Raw genomic sequence first — 23,885 nt, 5'->3', positions numbered from 1 at the left:
ATGGATTACGTAGTCAATTTTTTCTGGAGGGATGTCAGATGCAAAGAAACGAGCGCACCGCGTCACTCAGCAGATTGGCGGAGGACCAGTTATATTCCTCTGTGTCACAGTTGGGTGGACTAAAATTCTTCACTACGGAGTCTGGCTGGGAACGCGCAGGCAGCAGGAACTCGCTGGTCGTCCAGTTGGCAAACTGACGAAGTTGTCTTCGGAAACTTGAAGGCTCAAAACAAAACCACTATGACTTCGACGAACATGTATCAGGGGTTGGATAGTGCCTCAAAACCAAGTTCAAGGTGAAGAATATGACACATATGGTCGTGTATCTTGGTTATTTGTAAAAGATGTGGCCAACAGTGCTGTATTTGGACTCTAGTCAGCCGCTCCGTCAGCTAGTATCTCAATGTAGGTTAACGTTATTTGACAGGAGCTCTTCGTAGCATTTTGCAACACAATTTTATCTGCTAATGCTTTCTCACATACCTCTCAGTGGTCTTATAAGGGACCGAAATATCTGTGTGGTCGCTCAACTCGAGTTAGCTTGGTTGGAGTTGCCTTCCGTTAGCAAACTTAAGAATCAAGAATTAGCTTTTAAGCTAACCAACCAGGCGTTGTCTGCTGCGCCTGCGGAAGTGTGAAAGCCTCTTCAGACTGCTCTTCTTTGTACTCGCCAACAACGGCGTTGTGGCCACACTGTTCTTCTTAAATGTGTTTCAGTTTCCCCTTTCTGACTCAAAAGCGTCCGTTCTTTGGTCAGCTCCGCTAAATAGTCGAGTTCACGTATGTTGTGGTTTCTAATTACGTGAGAAAGTATAGCTTTAAGAGTTTTCAGACGTATGGCGCCATTCCCGGGTACATAATCAAATAACCTGTTATTTGCCTGCGTTGGCTTAAGCTGCCGGCTGTACTGTGACAGTCATAGCCAGGTTACCTACTGTTTTCTACTTGCCCCCTTTGTGTGCCATGGTGCAACAAAAAAAATGACCTCATGTTTCTAACAGCAGTCAGTAAACAAGGACCTCCATGACTCAGACTTTCTGAAAACAGTTGTCCACTCTCAAATTTGACAAGGATGAACAAATCCTCCGATAACTGGTAAGCTTAATAAGTTGGCACAGTATAGACAATCTGTTATCATTTAGCAAGATTACATTACATTGAATTCCGTCTTTTCCAGGTCACACTTGTACATGGTAATTGATCGTAAGACCTGAACATGATCTTTTCAAAGTTGCTTATATTCTCTTGTCTTTTGTAGGGTGTTGCAGCCTCCTGGAGGTGGCTCCAGTAACCTGTTTGGTGGCTATGAAGATGATTCTGCAGCAACAAGAAGACCAAATAAGATGGCCTCTAAAGTCTTTGCTCCACCAGAGGAGCCACAGAGTGTGCCCAGACGCTCCAACCCTCCAGGTCAGACCAGCCTGTCAGGGCTAATGGATGTGCTGAGGCAGGACAGTATAACCATCTATCAATGTCCAGGGTGTGAAAACTGTTACTATAATGTGACAATTCCAGTATAAACACTTTCACTGTTCTCTTTGCCTGAATGTAATCCACCTCCAGATTTGAAGGATCTTATGTAGCCAGAATCTGTGTCTACTGTTGAAAAATGACCTGAGGGACAGGGACTGATGGGTCACCCTGAGTACCTTATCCTACAGTTTTCACTGACATTAACATCGCTGTCAGTGAATTTTACAGTATACAACACTAAAATTTGTCTAAGAACATTGCTGAAGGGTCATGAAAGAGCTCAGTGCAAATGTCAAAATATGTTTTAATCCCATATGAATAATCATAGATGACATTCTGCCTCGGGGTCATGAATCTGCATGGCCATCAAATGGGCAGTGCAGTTCACTAGCCTCCTAAACGGAATGTGACAAAGTTGAGGTGTGTTATTATGTCACTGTCAATGCTGCAAAACTTAACACACATCTTGGTTATACTTTATGTAGGTGGGAAGAGTAGTGGAATATTTGGGGAATCTGAACCCCTTGCTCAACCACAGAGACCCATACCACCAGGTGGATCAACCAGCAACATATTTGGGGCTCCGGAAAGTGCACCTGTGCAAAGCCCAAGCAGAGGCCACCCGAATAAGCCAAAGGTAAGCCACGGTTTTATTTATTTTATTTTTATTTTTTTAAAGAAATGGTTCATCCCAAATTAAAAATGTATTTATTGTCTACTCACCTCTGTGCAGTCAGGGTCCAAAAACCTGCTATTTATCGAATTTATACTATTCAATAAAACATGAAGAAGGCAGCAACTATGTCAGCTAGTATGTGACACAGTTGTGTGAATCAAACAATGTTCTTCATGGTTCAATAGTGTTTGTGCAATCAGAGTAATGTCACTTTAGTTTGAATCTATTGCAGCAATCTCAGGAAGGACAAGAGTAGATTCCAAGCAACCACTTAATTTCAGAATCGGTTAATTTACCTGCTTTCTGTAAACATGTTGAGGTTGATGATAGTGTTGGTATTCCATACAGCTGCTTGCATGCAGACATGCAAAACCTATGAAAAGCATGTAAACATACTTAAGTTTTTATCATGGTTGAGCAAATGGAACGTTTTAAAGATTTTGGAAAAGTTTTTTGCAGTTGTGCTTGGGTTCATTCGGACAGCCTTTGTGGTCGCAAACTAGGGGAAAATGACCAATACCAACTGTATTTAGGATTAATTCCCTGTCACATAAATTCAAAGTCACATTTAGTTGTTGTCCTAGACTGTATAACTTGAAAACAGTTGCTGTCTTGTGATGTATTATCCCTGTTGACTTAAAGCTATTGTTCACACTGTGTTTAAGGAGAAAATGAAAATAAGCTTTACTAATTGCACACAAATTGTGCAATCTGTGCTGAAATATAATGGATTTTCTGTGTTTATGGATTTTTCAAATTAGTCTGCATCAGTGGAAGATTTCGGAGCTGCCAACTCAGTCAAACCACTCACAGCATGGGTAATTGTCACTTACTACCTATGACTGGTTTCATCTTTGACACATCTTTGAGTATATATTGTGTTCATCCATAATACAGGGTGTATTTGCTATGAACATGCAGCTTTAGTATTTTTATTTTCCTTAAGTTTTCAAGTGAGAACTGGCCAAGGCTACTAGTCTGACTGTGTAAGTGAGAGAAATACTTTCACTCCGATGCCCTGAGGACCCTTGGTCATGGCAGTTTTTTACTGAATTTGAGCAGCTGCTTTAGCTTGAAAACACTAGAGCAACAGAGTCTGTTTTTGTTTTTTTCACTGACAGAGTGAGAAATCTCTTATCTTTATTCTTTTTATTACAGGACAATCTAAGTGTGGGACCTGAATCTGAATCACCAGGTGAGATAGTTAAAAGGAAAATGCCCATGAACTCTTTTTGGGAGATTTGTGTAATATACTGAGTTGTCATTGTCACTTTAGCATCCAATAGACTAATCTGGACCAGTTACCTTTCCTTATAGGACCCCAGTCCACTTTATACAGTTAATAGAATCTGTAATTTTCTTTTTTTCAAAGTTTTGGACTTAAGGAGTTTATAACCATCAAATGAATCAAAAAAATAAGATATTTATAATATCTATAAGTACTTATCTAAAGATAGATTTTTTTTTTTTGTGGGAAAACAAATCTAACAATGCCATTTCAACTGTAAACCTGCTTCCCACTGCTACCTTTGCTAGTCTCATATTCACTAATAGAACAAGATGAACTTTAGGGAATATGATACATTCATGTTGCTGTGGTCATATCAACAGGCAACTATAATTTTAAACCTACACTGCAGTATCTATGGCAGGATACCCATTAGCCCCTAGCCCCTGTGTTAATAATAAAACTGGTTTCATTAGGTATAGGGGCAGGAATGGAGTCCACACCAGTGTATCACCAGGCTTTTTTTCTGCTCTAGCATTTCTGTAAAGTACAGTTTTCTCTCCTCAAGCGCCTGAAGTCAAGGTCAGCCAACCTGAAGTGAAGGAAGAAGCTGCCCCCCCAGCTCCCATGCCAGCCAAGGAAGAGCCTCCTGCTGCTGTGTCAGCCCCACCTGAGCCTGAACCCACTCCTTCCTCTTCCCCGCCTCCTGATGAGACTTCACTGAAGAACCATGAGCCTCACCTGGGACCCAGGCCTCGTTCTCACAACAGGGTCCTCAACCCACCTGGAGGAAAATCTAGTGTGGTATTCTACTGATCAGCTGAACACACTACTCCTCCCTGTTTGTGTCCATACACTCCTTGTCTGCTCCCCTGTTAATCTTCTCTCATTCCAACACGCCTTTCCCCACGGTTATTTCACCTGTACATCTAAACACAGACCAGGAATTTTGTTCTCCACACCTGTTTCCTGGTCATATATGTTTTCCTCAACTTCTTGCACTTTCAGTCCTATTTCTGTCTCCTTGCTCTTAGTCCAAGTCTTCATATTATTCTCAATTGAAACCTGCAATCATACAATCATACCACCAGTCAATCAACAGGCTAGCTTTTACTTAGTCACCTTGTCTGTGACACCTATTCAATCTCAATATTGCGGTTACATTTTCACTGTTTCTGTGTTTGAGCATGTGTAAATGTAGTCTGGTTTAAGGCACAGTTATTTGTCATTTTGAAAAAAAAATGCATCTCAAGAAAGGTTTAGACATTGGAAGAAGCTTTAAATGATCTGGTGTGACAAATCCTTGCGTAAGTTCAAAGCAGACATTTGCTCAAATTTGTTTTAAGCCTTAATGTTTTACAGATAGGATGGGGTGAATAGATCTTCTCACCACTGTAATATGTCAAATGTTTCAGGGAGTCCCAGTAGTGCCACCCTTTTTTCTTTTCTTTTTTTTTTTCTTTTTTTAAATGCGCTGCCAGATCCTTATTGGATGACAACATTAAACCGTTTTTTTTTTTTTGCAGTTATTCCAAATAGATGTTAGACTTAAACCAATAACTTTATAATCAGAAGCCTTATAACTTGTAAGTGTTCTTTATGCCTTGTCCCTAATTTCAACAAGTGTCTAGATTAATGATCTGATGTCAGAGCGCTCTTGAAAACTCTGTTTTGGGAGAGATGCCAAAAATTGACCTTGAAACAAAGATGAACGAATTGTTTACTCCCAAATGCTTCTGCTTCCTTAAAGAAATTCCATTTTGATTTTAATGCGAATGTATTGTGCAGGTACTTTCTGCTTTGTCCTCATTGCTTGCTTTATCTGAGAACATGCCTTCTTTTTTTTGCTTGGGGTAGGCCTCTGTTTATGTTTTAAATTAAAACGGCTGAAGACAAGTGAACTCTGGACAAGCGCGTGGCCTACCTGAGTCCAGGTGGGCTCATTGATAATCACCTTTTCACTCACTTCATGACGCACATTCATGGTATTCTGGTGCCAGCCTGTCCCTAGTGTGTTGATGTGCCTGGCAGGCAATGAGCGCAGCAGAAGAAAGAAATCCTGTGTATTGCAATAAAACAATTGTTTTGCATTTAGAGTGTGTTTATTTTGTTTACTTTACTAAAATGTAACGCTAAGAATATTTTAGATTCAATAGTAACTAAAAATTAAAAGGGCTGTAGTAGATAAAATACTTACATTGAATTTACTTTTCAAAAATGGAAATCCCATACACACCTTGTTAAGTGTTTATCTGGATCAGTGTAGATGTAACATTCAAGTTACGTGTCGTGTGCCCCAGATTTATAGCTAATTCTTGAATCACTGACACTGATGCTTTTGTTCAGATTCGCCCTTTGGCAGCACTCTGTGCAAGCTGCTTGTTCTAAGACAAAATGGCCACTTTATGCCTTGGAAGAAATTGTAGTTTTAGCAACTACACAGTGCAATGTGCAGTACTATTTAATTTTTCTCCTTTAAACTGCAGTCTAAAAGACCAGAAAATTGTTTGTGCATGTGACTTTACACAGGTACTGATATGGGTAAGAGTCCTGTTTGAGCCCATAAAAGTAGGTCGCCTAATACTTCACATTTATAACTCAAAAGAAAAGTACTAAATTAAAGCTACTTCCTAAAAAGCAAAAGCCAGAGACAGCAGGCAGGACTGGTTGTGTGCAGTCTGTAAGCTCACACATCATTAGCCTGTGTTTGTGATCGCCATAAAATGGTGATCTCAACTGATGTTTCATGAGGAACAATGAATAAGGTTTAAGGAAGACTATAAGCAACAGTGTAAACTCCTCAAACATGATTACTGTGCACTTGTGTGTGATATAAGAGCAAATAGACAAGCACTTCGTGTTGTTTGACTTAAAATGAGTTGCATTTAACATGGGACAAGTGACCAATACTACACCCACACAGGGGATTTCAGTTACTGAGTACATCTTCACTGTACTGTATAAATTAAAGTTTTAGTGATGTTTTCTGTATTTGATCAAACAAAGTCGTCTGCTTTTTGTAACGTATTACCTGTGTAATAATGAACAGCAAGATCATGTTTTTGAATAAGATGTTTAGTTAACCAAATAACAATCAAACAAAGGGACCAAAAGTGAAATTCAGTGACATTAGGTTTTCATGAGAAAACAGATATTTTATATTTCACATCACAAACCAGCCTAAGTTTGTGAATGTTTCAGTCTGGTTCATCCACATGTTGGTGTAACAACCAGCCACAGGCCTAAACCTCAATCTGCTTCTTGGTTTCCAAGGACCACCCACCTTCCGCTGTAAGCCTCTGAAGAAAACTGATGAATGGTGTGAAATGTAATTATTGTTAGTATTTCACTGCCACCTATCGACGGAAACAAGAAGGACAACTGTAGCTGTATGCTGGTGAAACAATACCAACAGGACATCTGGTTCAATGTGGTAGATTTAATTTTTTCTTACTTGAATAGTTTTAATTCAGTTAAATGGTTGCTGCAGAAAGCTTACAGGCCTGCTGCTATGTATATTGTACATTAATACTGGTGTCTCCCTTCCAGATTGGCAGCTGGAGGTGTACCATGTGAGGCTGTGTCATTTAGACCTTGTTACAGGTATGTATGTGAACCCAGAGACTTGTGACCACCTGCTTTGAATTCTGTCAATTTAGCACCATTCTGAGAAGATAAAATTTGCATTTGCATCAGTTCACCTCTGGCCTGCAGTCTGCTATGTATAAGGTACACTCCAGTGAGAGGCTTTTGAAAAGGCATTGGTTTCATCACAATACATCACATTTTTGACATAAGAAAAAAAGGTAGTAAAAGATGTTTAGTTGATCCGTTCTGTTGGAGAGAATTGTTGAATATGGAGGTAGTTAAGATGCATTAGGAGGGCAGCGGTATGCCCTCCATTCGGTTTTTATGCTTCATTGACCAGTTTTTGTTTCCATAGTTAATCCTCTCAATGGCAAACAATTGCCCAAGCTACACTTGTCTAACTGAAAGGCAGTTCAAGATAAAGGTGTCTGCTTTTGACTCCTTCCCTTTTTTCTTATTTTATTGTACAGAAGTGATTTTCATACATTGTATGCTGTCCTGTAGCTTCCCCTCTTATGTTAGTATTGTCAGGCATAAATTCTTACCTGTTGAGGATGTTATCAATTTTATACAGGGAACAACAGTTTATATCAGCAAAAAATTTTACATTAAAATTTTTTTTTAAGGCAGTGAATAAATGTAACGCAAAAGCAAATCCTCACCAGGACAACTCTGTCCATGTCTGTTGCAGAAAAAGTTGCATTTGTTGCAAGTATCTGAACAAATCTGACCTGTGGAGAGCTGAATTCCTTCCCATATGGATCAAATGACTTCAGGGGTCTGTTGTGGGATAAAATGTTGAGGTAAGTCCCTTTTCTGACGATATTATCAATTGCATCCAGGCAGAAAAAATCATCTACATCTCTTAATGCACTTTTCAATATAGAACTTCTGGTATGCTTAAGCAACTGTTAATCTAAGCTATCATTAGGTAACAGCTAGTACCTCATGTGCTGTTTGTTAATGCAGCATTTCAGCCCCATCTTATGAAGAAAATACCTAGTCATAAACAGACTGAATGCTTAAGGATTTCAAGATGATAATGATTGAGAAAAATGTTAAAACCTGTAAAAAAAAAAAAAAAATCTTAATATTCCTGAATTTCAAAGTGAAATTATTAACGCCAGGACTAACAGGATGATTCATTTTGCCCTCTGAGATGTAGTTTTGTCAGTATTCGCGGGATAGTCAAACGATGTAATGACTTTTTTCACGAGAAGAAATGTTGACTCAGTTTCCTTTGTGGTACAAACCAACATGTTCATAGCTAGTTTCACTATCTGGTCCCTTTAGACAAAGCTTGAAATATGCATTAAAAGAATCTACAATACAGATTAAAGTAGACTGGGCTTTTGTTGGCAAGACCTGGATATGAGTCATATTTTATTAAAAACACAGAAGTGGGAAGTATATGAAAATGGACCATCAAATCTTTACAAATGATCTTACTTGTAATTTAAAAATGATCAAAAAGAGTGTAAAGGTTTCATAAAGTCTCGTCATGAATAACTGATAATGTTCATATGGATTGTGAAGCTTTTTATTTCGTTTTTGGAGAGTGCATTGTCATTATTATTAAATTCTAGCATCAAGTACTGCTGCGGACTTAAGTCAAGTGACTGTTAAAGTAAAAACTACAGCTTCCGGTTTTGGCTTCCAAAATAAAACTGACAGGGCTCTTGCTACCACTGAGGATACCGAGACCATGTCGTCATTATTGTTTATAGAAATTTGGCATTTATATCACCATTTAGTGAGATACGATATATAAAAGATATAAATGAACAGTTAAATTATTGTATATAATATGAACATGATGAAGCCAGAATATTTGAGCCCTGAACACTTTGATTGAGTTTATAGCTGCATATGAAAATTTATTTGATTTCTGTTCATTTGTGTTTTATATACATCAGGTGAGATACAGTGTATCACTGTATCTCAATAATGAGGTTGAGTTTCTGGTGTGTTTGGTGTGTTTGGTGTTTTTGTTTGGTTTGGTTTGGTAGTAAGGAACATATTCTGTTTTGTTTATATGTGCAATGATTATGATGAGGGCTGATATGTATTAGGAAAATATAAATAAGAAATTAATGGTAACATTCTTTCTAGTGTCCATAAGGTTCAGAGATTTTATAATGAGCTCACTAAGAATGGAATAGGCTAGTGTTTATTTTATAATCTTATGATGAGATAAAATTATTATTTTAAACATAATTTTACCTATTCCTGTTAAAGGGGTACTCCAGCAATTAAACACTGCACTCCAGTTAAGCTGGGGAACAGAGACAAACTCCAAAAAGAAACTTAAGCAGCAGAAGCTGAAATAACCTTAACTGTAGTCCCTAGTGTGGGTTATGCATCAGAAATGGTAAATCCTACATTTCCCATAATTCAACCAATAGCATTGTTTTTCTTTCACCGTCCCTGCCTGGAAAATGCCCACATTACTCACCCTCAGTTTTTAAAAGGAAGGTGATATTTTGGCATCAACTAAAAGCTGAGCATGTGGCCTAACATTATTTAGCATTATTGTAATTCTGATTTGTAGCTTTATTTTGAAATCTTGGAGCGGACTTCTGGTGTCTGACTTCACCAGTGATCCGCTTGCTCAATGCAGACGGTGTGACGTCAGCCAGAGTCGGTCAGCTGGCTCCTCCATCTGAACAGCAGGGAGAGCCTCTCCCATAGGGAGACATCACCATCAACGCCCGAGCCTGGCCAGCAGCATCGGCAGCCCGCTGGAAGGGGATCAAATATGGAAGAAACGATATTATAGTGGCGGATCGGGCGTCGGCGGAGATCAGGAGCGGTAGATTATTTATTTACATATTTATTAATGTATTTATTTTCCCTGCCAGTAATGGCTAGGGTCCATTGCTGCGGCTGCTGAGGGGCAGGTGCAATATCATCGACGAAGGCATTTCGTTCCTCGGCATGGACTCAACGAGGGCCGATCCACAGGCTGGCCCACTCCACATCCACTGCTCCCCGGATCAGATGCTCTGTGCGGGAGGAGAGAAATAGCTGGGCCGCGTCTGGAGGCGATACAACGGGCTGGTGGTGGAGGAGGAGGGGGCCCTCTTTACATCAAAATATTAAAGCCAGTATTTTCAGTACCGAGCTCAAGGTTACGCGCACACAACAGCCAGTCTTCGTCCAGTAAATCTGTGCTGCTGCAAAATGGCATAAGTGTTTTTTTATTTGAGGAAAGACTGTGATTGAATGCCCCCCTTCTCTTTGCGCTGAGTGGATCCAAACCCTGTGACAGTCTCGCCTTAAAGGCCTGAAAAACTGTTGAGCGCAGCCTCCTCATCTGGAAAACAGACGCCGGCTCCAGCTGCCAAGATGATGGAGCTGCAGATAGACGAGGTGGTTTACCAGGACGACTACGGCTCCGGCTCCGTCATGTCGGAGCGGGTGTCGGGCCTGGCCAACAGCATTTACCGGGAGTTCGAGCGGCTGATCCGCAGCTATGACGAGGAGGTGGTGAAGGAGCTGATGCCGCTCGTGGTGAACGTCCTGGAGAACCTGGACGCGGTGTTGACAGAGAACCAGGAGCACGAAGTGGAGCTGGAGCTGCTGAAGGAGGACAACGAGCAGCTCATCACCCAGTACGAAAGGGAGAAAGCGCTGCGCAAGCAGGCGGAGGAGGTAGGTAACCCCCGGCTCTGTTTGGGCCTCTGCCCGCATGATCACAGCCAGCTTCCTGCTGCCTCCTCGATGGTCACGGTGCCCTGACTGAACTGAGAGGTTTCATCAGACATGTGACTCATGTTTAGGCCTGTGACATGAGATTGTTGAGCTTATATTTAGTATCAATGCAACGCTGACACTGCTGACAGTGTCCTCTGCCGTGTCAAGCTGTGCAAAGAACAACTGTAGCCCAATGATAAAATTAAGAAACATGATTCCGTTATTATACTAAAACTGTCTGAAATGTAAGCTACCTCTGAAGTACTGTGTTTTTACTTAAAGTAAAAATACATCAACTTTAATAAGTAAATGATCATGAAAAATTTAGTACAATATTGAAGATTTAAATAACATTAATAAATATTTTATTTTTTGAGTTTTTACTCATCAAGTAACCTCAGGTGTCTAAGAGAAGCAGTGGAGCAATTACAAAGTCTAAAATATAGCTCAGAAAAAGTATAAAGTTCTGCAAAATGTTTCATAAAATCACTCATAATTCTGCTTGACAACAGACTGCTATATGAATGAGAACATGACAGTTTGAATAACTGCTACTACTACTACTACTGCTGCTGCTAATACTACTGCTAGGTCTGTTAATACCGCTATAATATTGCTCAACCTACCTCAGTTTCTACGATTGCAGGTGTTTATGTCACAACTACTTCTCCTACTAGTACTACTGCCGTTGTTATTACAACTACAACTGCTAATACCAATGTTACTGTACAGAAATTAGTTTCATTAGACCTGAGCTCATGCAAATCCATATGCACACAGTATGCAAACACAAAGCAAGGGCATAATATCTGTACATAAAGTATACAGTATGGTGATAAAGGGACAGACAGCCAAGCTTTGAAACACATGAATGGTGTATTAAGCACAACATTCAGTGGGCGTTTACATTTGAAAACACAGCAAGAACAGGGACACAAACAACAAAAGTGGAAATTAATATGGAGCTATTACATTACCGGCTAAACTCCACCTCCAGCAAATCTTTTTTTCCCCCCTCTCTGTCTTTCACTGACCGGTGTCACAGCAGCCGTGGGATCCAGCAGGCATCATAAAGCAACTTTAATCCTCCTCCCCATCCAAAGAGGCCTCAGCATATCACTGGCAGCTCTGGTAGTATCAGCTTAGCTCAGCTTTTAGCCTGTTTCATCATCTGTTCTCCCCGCTGTGTTTTCTCCCTATGTCAGTTATCTAATTTGTTTTCCCTTTAAGCTGTTAATTAAGACAGCACTCCCTGGTTCACATTAATATTTCAGTGTTAGCATATTTAAGCCTCTTTTTATTTCACAATGAAAAAAATCCTTTATCATAACAAAATGGTGAGTAAGCTTGAAAACCAACAGGCAGTGCAGGTAACTGTAGCTGCTCACCCAACTGGAGCCATTGTTTCACTTGATGGATGCCAACAGGTCCACACAAGTTTTATTGTTCTTAGTGGTGCTGGTGATAGTGAAACTGAAAGTAATCATAACAGTACTTGCTAGTCAAGAGAAAACCGAAAATAAAATCACAATGACATAATTGACGATGACATCACATGCCCTCAGGAGTAAGAATCACTCTTCTTTTGTGTCTCGGTTAAGGAGAAAAGTATTGGATTTAGCGCGGTGGCCAACCTTGTAATATCAGTCAGGCCTGATTACCGATTTACTTTCTGTATCCAGGGAAGGTTTTGGTGAGTTTACAGGTACATTGGCACAGAGCAGCTACCAGTACTATTTTCTACTGCTGCCTGCCAAACATTTAACTGAGGCAGTTGGTGGTAAAGCTTCTTGCTTAGTAGTTTTTATAAGGATTTAGCAGCAAAATCTATGTTTTATATTGGTCCCATACCACCTAGATTTTAAGCTTTATATAAGTAGTATGTCAACCAATTCAGTTGGAGCACTCCTTGGTTTCCTTCGGCAGGATTCATTTCCATGAAAGGTTTGCAGCTTGCAAGAGAAATTGATTCACATCTTTGCACAGATTAGGTGACAAATTTCAATGCAACAAATAACAGAGAGACAGTTTTTTTCTGACTGTGAGAGGGTTACAATGGGGGATGGGACGACGTGCGAGGGGTGGGGAATCATAGGAAATCAATAGTACACAGAGCACAGTGAGGGAGCCTGGCACTGTAACCTGATTTGTGCTTATGAGGAGCAGACGCAGCACAACAGAAGCAGAGGGAGAGAAATAGACTGGGGTCTTATAAAGCCAGAGTATGAGCAAGTAAATGCACAGGCCAGATCAGACAGAGAGGAAGTCTAATGAGAAGAATGAGCAGGGTGTGAGAGAGAGAGAGAGAGAGAGAGAGAGAGAGAGAGAGAGAGAGAATCTCAGAGCTAGAGGAAAACAATAACACACCCTCTCGCAAGACACGGAGAGTGACGACCAAAAAGTGTCTCAGATTACAATGTTACTAGGCCCCAGCTGATGGTAAACAAAGCCAACAGCTCCCTCTCTGCTCATGAAGACTTAACAACATCTCCAGTGTTACAGATATTAAAGTGAGGTTAACAAACTCAACCATTTTGTAGCATCTTTGTTGCAGCAGTTTTCTTTTTTTATTCTGGAGGAATTATCCCATGACTTTCTATCACCATTTGTGCTGGTTTCACACTTCTCAAAGTGTGATGACAGTTAAAAGACTGATCATACCTCTGCCTCTGCTTTATCTGTAATCACCTTCTCTCTTGATGCGGTTCGCTTTTGACAGTTAACATGAAAATTGACATAGCATATCAGCTTCAGCTTCAACTTTATATTGTACTGCATTTCATTATTTTCATGCTGTTGTCAGTCCACACTGTCTTCAGGTAGTAAACAGTGTAAGTAGCTGCAAGTGTGACAACATCTCAGTCAACGCTACAGAAAGCACATTAGCACCAGTCAGTCATCACAAGGCTACTCTATGAATTATTCATACTGCACAGAATAACACAATATTCCCGCTCATAAATCTGTGTACGCCATTTTAGCTGTGCAATTGTTGTTTACACAAATCAAATGTCCTTTCTGTTTTTTAACCTGTACATTGCACCTCTGCTGGTCACTGTTCCTCCTCAGCACTGCATTTTAAAAGCAAATACTGAGATTGGAGAGGTTAGGTGTCTGATGCAGGTAAAGGCAGTGGATTAAGGCGTGGACTTGAAGGGCATAACTGTAGGACGTGTTCCCGGTCGTAGGGGAGAGGATGAGGGATATTATTTTGTGAAGCTGTGGTCTGCTACTGTACAACATACTGTGATTTGTTTTTAGATCCTATATATATATATATATATATATATATTATTATTATTATTATTATTATATATAGTTTAGTCAAAAAGACATCCTTTTTTGTCATTGGGTGTATAGCTAAAATATTTAGCACTAGATAACAAACATACTGTCCTATGGAAAAGTGTGATTATTTCTTTAATATATAAACTTGGTTTTCAGGTATTACACAGGATGTAAACGTGCAAAAACAACAGTATAAAGGCTGCCCACTAGTTTAGAGTCACATTTAAAGAAACTAGTCTTGTTAAATTATTGAGAAAAGAGAGTCACATTTTTGTGATATTTCAGCTGCTGCTCAGATGTGAAGATTTCCCTGCTAAAATCCTCTCTGCATAATATGCCAAACAGTGCTCATGGGATTGTTGTTGTACACAGTTTTTCAGTGACTTTAGATGTCTATGTTAGTTGTTGTATTTGCAGAAGTCATCATATTGTAGCATTTGCATTTTGTGCATATGTGCAGCATATTCCCGGTTCCATGATCCTGCTGCAGTCAGAGGATTACAGTATTAAGACTTTTTAGACTTGCTGCACTGCAAAAAGGTTGTCATTGTGAACAGCTTTACAAAAGAAATGTGAAAGGGAAGTAGGCTGCTCTGTGTTTGCCTCCTCTGGCTGCTCAACTACAGAGTGAACACTGTCAGACAGGTATTTTATAGAGCTGTTAACTAACTCCAACCTTTCTGTGAGTGAGAAAGCTTTAAAGAGTGCATTACTCTCACCCAAATACCGTCGGTTGATATGACCACACAGCAGCCAATTGTCCTGAAAGGTGATTGCTCAGTGTAGCTGCTATGAATAATATCATTAATTTTGTATATATATAATGTTTTTTACATTTGAAATACAGTTGAATGCAGTGGCCTCAAGCATTTTCACCACAGTATATTGTGCAGCCGTGTGAAGGCCTAATTTTTTCTCATGTGTCTTCCATCAGAAATTCATTGAATTTGAAGATGCGCTGGAAGCTGAGAAGAAGGACCTGCAGATACAGGTGGAGTTTCTGGAGCTGCAGGGGAAACAACTGGAGCTCAAGACAAAGAACTATTCTGACCAGAGTGAGTGGACACTCCATGTACTGTAATATACTGCACAAGTAGCAAATCTGGCTACTGAGACCCAAAACCTGTAGTGAGTTTTTTCAATTAATAGCTCTGCAGTATATATATATATATATATATATATGTGTGTGTGTGTGTGTGTAACATTAAAGCTGATTGTAGTTCTATGGGGAGGATGGAAAAGGAAGTAGACATACAATTGGAGGATTTCATATTTTTAGACTTTTGGATCAAATATTAAAGTGAACTGGTCGTGCTGTTAAACTGTTGTCTGTCTGTCTCTCAGTCACTCGGTTGGAGGAGCGAGAATCAGACATGAAGAAAGAATATAACGCTCTTCACCAGCGCCACACTGAGGTGAGAGAAAACACTCAGCCCAACAACTTCATACTCTTCACATATCAAAATCTAGACACACCAAACATACATACCTGTTATAGTCAAATAAATGGTAATTAAAATACTGTCAATATTATCATAATCAAATATTACAACAGTTTGAAACTATGCCAAAGTGTATTATAGGCCTACGTCTTTTTTTCTGCTTTCCAATGTAACTCAACTAAAAGCAGACTTTCAGTTGTCATTGTGATGGATTACCAACACAAGCAAGTCCCTGCAAAATGTTTTCAAACCATAATGAAAATTAAGGAAGTCGATGGCTGCCTAAAAAAAAAGTATGTATAAAAAAAGGGTCAGTGTTAAAATAAGTCTCATATGATTTGTAGTAAATAAACAGCAATCTCAAAAGTCCCAGTATTGTCCTTTGTGCTCTGCTTGTCCTTTTGGTTCACAAATATTTTGGATTAATCCAACATGTAGTAGATTATAGATTTTGTTATTGAATCATTGTAATCCTTTCAAATACAACTTGTTTACTCACCGATCTGTGATATCTTTCATGGCTTCTCGTCCCTAATGTCACTGTCCTCTTTCTTGTCTTTTCTCACATCTTTTCTCTTCGTTGTTGTCGTGGATCACAGATGATTCAGACATACGTTGAACACATAGAGCGGTCCAAAATGCAGCAGGCAGGCAGCAACAGCCAATCAGAAGGCACCGGCTGTGGACGAACGTAAGTGGTTTTATGTGTTTGTTTGTGAGGGTGTTTAAAATTCCTGCATATGTCTTTGTGTAAATTTGAATTGTAACTTTCACCCATCGTCTTGTCGCTGATGTTTCATGTTTTGTTCTGAGTGTATCAGGCTTTTCATGTGTCAACATGCTCATTGTATTGACGCTGGCATTTGTTTGTCAAGAGCCACGACGAGCAGCTGGTGCATCCCACTGATAGAGAGGAGAGAAAATGCAAAAAGAAACATGGCAGCCATTATGAGCCTTGTAGGAAACAATAAAAAAAAAAAAAGGAAAGTTAGGTGTTTATTTGCCAGCTTGTACTGTTCAGCATTTGGCAAACCCCTGAGTCCTGAATATTTATGAACATGAAACAAGACAAGGAGGGGGACATCTGGTGCAGCTTCTGTAGCTGAATCGCAGATTAGTCACTTCCTGCAACATGTTCATACAGTATCCTATATCTTAATTCAGCTACATGTCAAATGAAAAGCATCCTAATCCTACAAATCTTTATCAACTGCCTGAGTGAGGCTAGTGAGGTGTGTGTGTGTGTGTGTGTGTGTGTGTGTGTGCGTGCGTGGGGGGGGGGGTTACATAATGTATCAGTTATTGAGACAAGAGGAAGAACTCCTGCTCTTAAACCTCTACTAGTAAACTGCTGATGAATGAGATGAAGACGAAGAACAATCTTCTGTGGAATTGTGAAGGTGTGGGTGTGTGTTTGTGTGGTTTCATGTGTCACTGCATGTTCCTGTCACCTGTCTTTCTCTAATCAGTGTCTGTCTGTCTGTCTGTCTTGCTGGCTTGCTCTCTGTGCTGCTGTTTGCGCAGTCAACGCCACACATGGAGGAAAAGGTAAATCCAACATGGTCCCACAACTGCCCTACCTCCTTTTCATCTAAACCGACCTGCTTGGACTTAAAATTAGACAAGGAGGTGCTGATGCCCCATTGCACTTCTGCCATGCCTCAACCCCTTGTATGAAGACGTGCTCCTTTATGTGTTTGCTGTATTAGTTGTTGATGCTTGGTCCAGATATTTATTATTGTGAGTGCATCAGTAAAGTTGCATTCTGATAACGATTTATGAAATAAGGAATGGTTCAAAGGTCATGTTAAGCAATGCAATCCATATTTTGCACTTTTTCTCTATCTACCTTCTCCTCTTTCTCCCTCATGTGCTTGTGTCTGCTGGTCAGTTCATCTGTGTGTCTGTCTGCCTGTTGGCCTGTCCTGCTTGTCTATGTCTAAGGAAGACATTAATATTATACAAAGAGGAAGTAATTATATGGATATGCATCATCAAAGATGAAATGGACACACAGAAACAGTAGCAGTCTGAGCTGTGCATGTCTCATCTTTTGAGTAGCAGTTTTGTTCAGACATCATACAACCAGAAACTGCATGTAGTTTATCAGTCATACAAGGAACTGAGACCTGTACAGCACATTTTAGGAATAACTTAAAACTTATATTAGATCCTATAGTTGTGGAATTCTATACAATACATGTCCGTGTTAGGTTTTCCACAAACTACCCGTATGTCTTGCTTAGTAAATAAAAGGTATAGTAAATAAAGCTCATTAGGCAAATGCATGCCCTCAGAGCCCTTCCTGCTTCTCACCGCAGGGCTTGTGAATGAGCTATTTTTAGCCCCAAAAATGTCCATTCCTGTCTTGCTCTATACATTTCCATATTACTTATTTTTAATGAATATTAATGAAATATGAATGATTGCAGGAATTAGCTGTTTCTGTGTGGTTTTCTCCAAACAGTTCAGAAACATTCCCTTTAAGTACATTTATTCTCTCTTTTGCTTAGAGTTAGATGAGAAGATTGATACATCTCTCATGTCTGTACACTAAATATGTAGGCGATTAACTGTGAAATATTTTGTCTAGTGAGAGTGGTATCAATCTTCTCATCTAACTCTCAACAATAAAGTCAATAAGCCTACTTCCCAATATAGTATAGTATAATCCGAAAGTTATCAATGAGAGTTTATGTGATTTGTTTTAACCCTGTAATGACCCATCAGATTATTTTTTTGTTCCTTGCACCTAATGCATGCATGATGCAGGATAAGCTCCAGCTAAGACATGAATAACTAACTAACATTAGTCTCCACCTCTCTGTGTCTCCTCTGCCAGCAGCAAAGCGGAGCGCCCGCCATCGTTGAGCCTGTACCCCAGCGGCGAGGTCATGGTACGTGGGGGTCTCGGGGGGGCTAGGATGATGCCCGGGAAAGACATCTGGCAGGTCAGCGAGCTCAGCCAGTCTACCTTCAGCTCCGCCTATCAGGTGGGAGAGACGGCGGCCATGTCCTCCTCTGCGACCACAACCGCTGCCTGGGGAGTGGAAGGGGGAGGGGCCAGCCTTACTGCAGCCCATCCTGCTAGCCACACCCACATGGACCTCCTCCCCTCCCACGCCTGCTTGTGTCAAACTATTTTATTCACATCAGTTGGAAATCTTCCCTTTAAAGTCATATTTGTCAGGTGTATGTGTTGACTCAAGCAAGCTGGGGAGTCTGTATATTTTCTTCATGGAGTTTTCTTGTGATTATTTTACTGTGTGATCGTGAAGCTTCTGCTACATGTCCTGGTGTTTTAGTTCAGAATCACGCATTAAGTTTAAGCCTGTGTTTCCAAGTGTTTCTTTTTTTCTTTTTTCTTTTTAAACTTTGCTACTCACGCAATTTGATGGCATATGGGGCTTTACATGTGAGGGTACAGCCAACGTACAGCTAAGGACATTGTTGCTTTCTTGTTGTGGTGTTGTGGCTCCACCTGGTATTTAGCTTTGAGATCATCCCAAGAGCATAATTACAGGTTAAAATATACATTTAAGGATTTAGATAGCCCTAGTTGAAGTTTTGATTTGTAGTGAAAATATTCTAACTGCCATAACTTAAGATGCTGGACAAGCTTTAAATATAATATAATATAATAATATCTGTTGTTACATTCATAATGACAAAGTGAAAGCTACAGAAACTAAAGGAAACTGTCCTACAAAACATGGAGCTGCTCACAAGAAAGTTAAGTCAAGCAGTAAACTCATAACACCAGTAGCACCACTTGCTAGATATAAAATGAGTCATGCAGGTGTTACAGGTTCCTACCTTCACCATATGAAGCTCATATAATATTGTCTGTGTCTTGCTCCCATGTCATTGTTCCATGCCACTGCTGTGCACCAAGGAGGATGGATCAGAGTCTGACTCAGTGGCGGCCACACCCAGCAGCACAGGAAGCAAGTCCAACACACCCACCTCCTCCGTCCCCTCCGCCACCGTCACCCCTATCAACGAGGGCTTCCTCCCACAATCCGAGTTTGAAGTGATGCAGCCTGTGAACCACAGGAAAAGTACCAAGCGGCTCAGCCGGAATATGGAGGTGCAAGTTTCCCAGGAAACCAGGAATGTTAGCATCGGTAAGAGGATGTCGCCAAATACATCCTCAGGTCAAAGCTTTCATCTGAGATGATGACTTGTTCAGTGCAACAGAAACATCATCCAGATGTTTATAGTTTTCTAAAGAGCAGCTGTAATTCTGATGTGTTTCTGTCATATTTGTCCAGGCATGGGAAGCAGCGATGAGTGGTCTGAGTTTCAGGAGATCATTGATTCTACTCCTGAGCTGGACATGTGTGTAGACCCCCGTGTGTACGGAGGAGGAAACAGGTACAGCTACGTTGTGGCTGCATCACATGCACAGCACATATCAACAGTGTTTACGGAAAATCCTGTATCTCCAAGATTTTTTGAAACTAGGAAAAATCTTATGGTTTTGTTGTGTGCAACTCTTAGTGCACATTTGTCATCAGTTAAGAGTCAAACGTTCAAGAACATGGTTATGGTCCTTCTTTTTTAGTTTACCCATCAAAACCTGGCCCGTAACTGTTTCTCAGACCATAGAAGACTCTTGAAACTAAAGGTGAAATATAAAAATCACAACAGCTGAGGTTGCCAGCCTTTAACAGATAAATGTATTACTCCTGCAGTGCTGCCATAAAGAAGTGTTATGTTTTAATTAAATTGAATAGAAATAGATTCCACTCCTACTTTTTAATGACATTGTAATTTATGTGTATTTCAGCCCCTCCCAGGGCATCGTGAATGAGGCCTTCGGCATCAACACTGACTCTCTCTATCACGAGATCAAAGACGCTAAGTCGGACATCATTGGAGATGTAGATGCAGGCGCCGAGCTGCTAGGTATGAACAGGACTTTGGCTGCAATATTTTTTGCTGGTTTCATAGGATCATTGGTAAATATCCGAGAGCTGTACATCATGGCTGTAAAGTTGAAACAAGTTGTGCCATGAAATCACTTTGCTGGTCACAGCTTAGTGATATCCTTCTCCTTTATGCAGCGGTAAGTTTTTCACTTCAAAGGAAATGCTTGAGAATAAAAGCGCTGCCTCTGTGAGGTGAGCCTTGAGCTGGTGAAAGTGCATCTGAGACTTGTACTGTATGCTAAGATGCCAATATGTAAGTACTAAATAAGTATAGACCCAAACAAAGGGAAATAAGGGCAAATGCATGAGTGCATTGCACAAAGCCAGCATTTGTTTTTGCTTTAGGTCACTGCAGGGCAGCAGCTCCATGTGAGGCTGTGTGAATGTGACACTGCACTGACTCTGACTTTTTACCTTGCATGGCCGAGGCTGGAATACACTCCATGCCAACAGCTCATCTCTGCGTCACTGCACAGTCATCCTGAAAAAATATACAATCCCTAAACCCCAAATGCCCATCCATACAATGTTACTTTTATTATTTATTTGTCGTTCTAATTTATTTGTTTGTTTGTTTTTCCTCCATTTTTACGGGGCACAGGCACGTTTAACTCAAGCCTATTTCAAATGTTTTGAGCTTAAACAGATATTTATTTGTAAAAGTAGAATTTCTTATTCTATTTATCAGATATTCATTACAGTTTATTTCACCTTTGCAGTAATTATTTATCTTTTATATCTATTGAAACCCTCTGTTTTGAGCTCATACATTTTGTTTATATTCATTTCTGTTATCAGGATTTGGGTTCCTTTGGGTTTTGATTTACCTCTTCTTGAATTTTTATGTAGCAGCAATAGGAAGGGAGGTTTGACCCGTCTTCTTGTCCATCTGTTAACCTCTCACCCATTTCTTTTTTTCCCCCTTTTATGTGCTTCTGCTGGTGACACCCATAGGCGAGTTCTCAGGTGTGTATCTGAACATGTATTGGTTGGTATCTTTTTTTTTTTTACTCTCTTGACTCCTCTCCAAACTCTACAAACAAGAGAAGACATTAATCAGTGTATACAAATCATTCAAAGGCACATTGCTATAGTTTTAAGTATTAATATATCATTATTGATTTATTGCCTGATCAAGCGATTGAAAATGCAGATACAGTAAATGCCCAAAACTGTTTTTCTTATTCCTTTAAAGTCACAGTGAAGTTATTGTAATCTTTAGTGATTACCACACGTTCTATCAGTATGCGTACCTTAGATTTTCCACCCATTGTATTATGAAAGATTTTTCTAAATCGTTCCTCTCATTAAATAAACACTGCTCTCCGCTTCCTGCACCATGTTTCATTGGTTTAGAAATGTCGTAGTGTAGCGTCGTATGTTCAAATAGGAAATACATCATTTCATAGAGGCAGTTTGCTCTTAAAAACACTGGGACTTTACAATACATCTGATATTTGAATAAATCATATTTAGTGCCGCAGAAACATGCTCCCTCCTTAACGTCTATTTCTAGTCCTTTAGCCCTGCTGCTATTCCTCAAATCCAGATTTATAAATGCTTATCAGCATCCTCTCTCTTCTCTCTTCCCTTCCCGTCTCTTCTTCCTCATCATCTTCTCTGATCTGTCACTTTTTCCTCTTTCCTTCTCTTCCCTTCCTCCTTTCCCTTTTTCTTCTTTTGCCTCCAGTCCGTGATGATTTCTTCGGTAAGGCACCCCCTTGCCTGTGCTCATGGTCACATTTGCTTGTTATGTCATTCCCTGGCCTCTAGCTTTCACATCCCTCTGGTTGCTTCTTTCTTTGTCCTTTTTTTGTGTGGCTTTATATTTACATTTTGTGCCACCTTTGCATCTCACATAACCAAAAGGAATAAAACTCAATTAAGATTTCCTGTGAAGGGCGTTGTAGGAAATGCTTTGCCAGTAGTGGTGACACTGAGTAGAACCTTAAAATAAAAACGCCCTTTAGCTTGGAAAGAAAACACAACTGGAGAATAATCTAATGGTAAAGAGGCGGTGAAGATGCTGAATCAAGACAGAAAAGAGTGACTGTTTTGTATTAGAAGAAAAACAGGATGTGTGGTGAACACCAGATCATCAGTTGGCTTCGATAAAGTGGTTGTTTATTCCAATAAGATTTAAGTTCAGTAACTATAGTCAACACCTGCCGTCATAAGATGAGGGTTACATTGCAGAAAAAGAATGTGTCAGAAATATATATTTGTACATCAAAGGCTGCACAGTCAATGATATGGATAGGAGACATTTACCTCAACCATTTACCCCCTTGGTATCTAAGAACCTCTTTGCTTTTTGTTTTGTTTGTTTTCGACATGTTCTCATGTCCAAAATGTTCTGTGTTGAAACTTCTACTTATAGTTTGTGTGCTTGGCTTATGTTGCACAGTGCTTGCTGCTTCCATGTAAAACATTCAGTTAATTTCTGGCAATAATTTAGATCATTAAGATTTAAAAACAAAATGAATAGGTTGAGCATCAGATTAACACCGTGGTGGTTAATGGATCAACCCTGAATTCTGAATATATGTGCACTTGTGGAGCTGGATAATTTCCCTCAAGTAACATGTTATATGTTGATGTAAAAAAATGTTCTGAGCAATGGAGTTTTCCCAGTGATGCTGTAGCAGATGTTGTTGCAGGTAAAGACCCTCGAGGACTTCTCTGTCTCTCTCGAGAAAAAAGAGAAGTTGACTGTTTATTTAGTGTTTACTCAATATTCTTCCAATATTTAACAAGGTGCCGTCCTTTGTTAAACTCACTTAACCTGCTTGTTAACACGACAGCTCAAATAAATAGTCTGTCCATTAATAATCATGTCATTGAATTATTAAACCTTTTCTTTGTTTACAAAACTTTTGTCATTTGTCACAAAGCCGGTTGATCTGAAAGGCGGAAACTCTGGGAAATGCATTTTGCTTGTAGGTGATTGGATTGATTGATTTGTGGATGTTGTGTATAATATTTAATGATGAGTAACAGAGATGTGACTGACTGTTTCAGGGATGGGCAAGGAGGTGGAGAACCTGCTGACTGAGAACAAACAGCTCTTAGAGACCAAGTAAGAGACACAGCAAAGGATGAGTGTGTGTGTCAGTATTTCTATTTGTCCCTATAAACCTTTTGCCTTTCATCCAAAGGTGTAACATTTCCGTAGAGTCACACCTCTCACAGCAAAAGGAGTGTGTGGACATCGACATCCCAACTTGTAGTTTCCTGGAGCTGGTTTTGATATCTCACTTTCCTCTTTCTGCTCTTCTCTTGACAGAAACGCTCTCAACATTGTGAAAAATGACCTTATTGCCAAAGTGGACGAGCTGTCGGGGGAACAGGAGGTGCTCAGGGAGGAGCTGGAGGCTGTGAGGCAGTCCAAGAACAAGGTGGACGCCAAAGTCAAGGAGCTGGAAGAAGAACTCAAGAGGTAAGAATAACAAATTATTTTATTTAAATAACATGAGATGTTTTGGAAGAAAACAACATGTTCCTGTAAATTTCTGCCCAGAGTTGTCAGCAGTAGGAATAGAAGAAGGTCAATGGTTTTT

At 39.9% G+C, this 23,885-nt stretch overlaps 2 protein-coding genes across 22 annotated transcripts in view; both read left to right on the top strand.

Moving 5' to 3' along the window:
* Positions 1–126: 126 nt before the first annotated feature.
* Positions 127–5,467, top strand: jpt2 (Jupiter microtubule associated homolog 2). 2 transcript variants are annotated; one of them, XM_023398836.2, is made up of 6 exons: positions 127–296; positions 1,259–1,410; positions 1,959–2,110; positions 2,911–2,967; positions 3,308–3,344; positions 3,946–5,467. In XM_023398836.2, exons 1-6 carry the CDS (start codon positions 241–243, stop codon positions 4,191–4,193), a joined length of 702 nt encoding a protein of 233 aa, XP_023254604.1. In that variant the 5' UTR covers positions 127–240; the 3' UTR covers positions 4,194–5,467. The 2 variants fall into 2 exon arrangements, with proteins under 2 accessions (XP_023254604.1, XP_023254605.1); XM_023398837.2 differs by lacking the exon at positions 2,911–2,967 and having other exon boundaries at positions 128–296.
* Positions 5,468–9,636: 4,169 nt separating this feature from the next.
* mapk8ip3 (mitogen-activated protein kinase 8 interacting protein 3) overlaps positions 9,637–23,885 on the top strand; it is a 28,190-nt gene continuing 13,941 nt past the window's right edge. For 6 of the 20 annotated variants that reach the window (XM_023398853.2, XM_087171854.1, XM_023398857.2 and 3 more), the window contains exons 1-13: positions 9,638–10,619; positions 14,884–15,004; positions 15,294–15,364; positions 15,991–16,082; positions 16,916–16,939; positions 18,234–18,342; positions 19,287–19,518; positions 19,666–19,768; positions 20,184–20,302; positions 21,280–21,291; positions 22,016–22,033; positions 23,347–23,404; positions 23,612–23,764. In XM_023398853.2, coding sequence (XP_023254621.1) covers positions 10,314–10,619; positions 14,884–15,004; positions 15,294–15,364; positions 15,991–16,082; positions 16,916–16,939; positions 18,234–18,342; positions 19,287–19,518; positions 19,666–19,768; positions 20,184–20,302; positions 21,280–21,291; positions 22,016–22,033; positions 23,347–23,404; positions 23,612–23,764 — 1,418 coding nt within the window. In that variant the 5' untranslated portion in view covers positions 9,638–10,313. Of the gene's footprint in view, positions 10,620–14,883; positions 15,005–15,293; positions 15,365–15,990; positions 16,083–16,915; positions 16,940–18,233; positions 18,343–19,286; positions 19,519–19,665; positions 19,769–20,183; positions 20,303–21,279; positions 21,292–22,015; positions 22,034–23,346; positions 23,405–23,611; positions 23,765–23,885 lie in introns of all 20 variants that reach the window. The other 14 variants (XM_087171853.1, XM_087171851.1, XM_023398850.2 and 11 more) reach the window with 11 other exon arrangements.

This window comes from Seriola lalandi, unplaced genomic scaffold (genome assembly GCF_002814215.2).
Source record: "Seriola lalandi dorsalis isolate HSWRI2012SDOR001 ecotype SW California unplaced genomic scaffold, Sedor1 jcf7180002049946, whole genome shotgun sequence".
Classification (NCBI taxonomy): domain Eukaryota; kingdom Metazoa; phylum Chordata; class Actinopteri; order Carangiformes; family Carangidae; genus Seriola; species Seriola lalandi.
Note: the sequence above shows the minus strand (reverse complement) of the source record. Positions and strands in the feature narration are given on the sequence as shown.

Coding starts and splice junctions, on each gene's coding strand:
- jpt2 (XM_023398836.2), top strand. CDS start 241: ATGACTTCGACGAACATGTATCAGGGGTTGGATAGTGCCTCAAAACCA. Junction 1,411..1,958: donor CAGACGCTCCAACCCTCCAG/GTCAGACCAGCC, acceptor TACTTTATGTAG/GTGGGAAGAGTAGTGGAATA. Junction 2,111..2,910: donor GCCACCCGAATAAGCCAAAG/GTAAGCCACGGT, acceptor TTTTCAAATTAG/TCTGCATCAGTGGAAGATTT.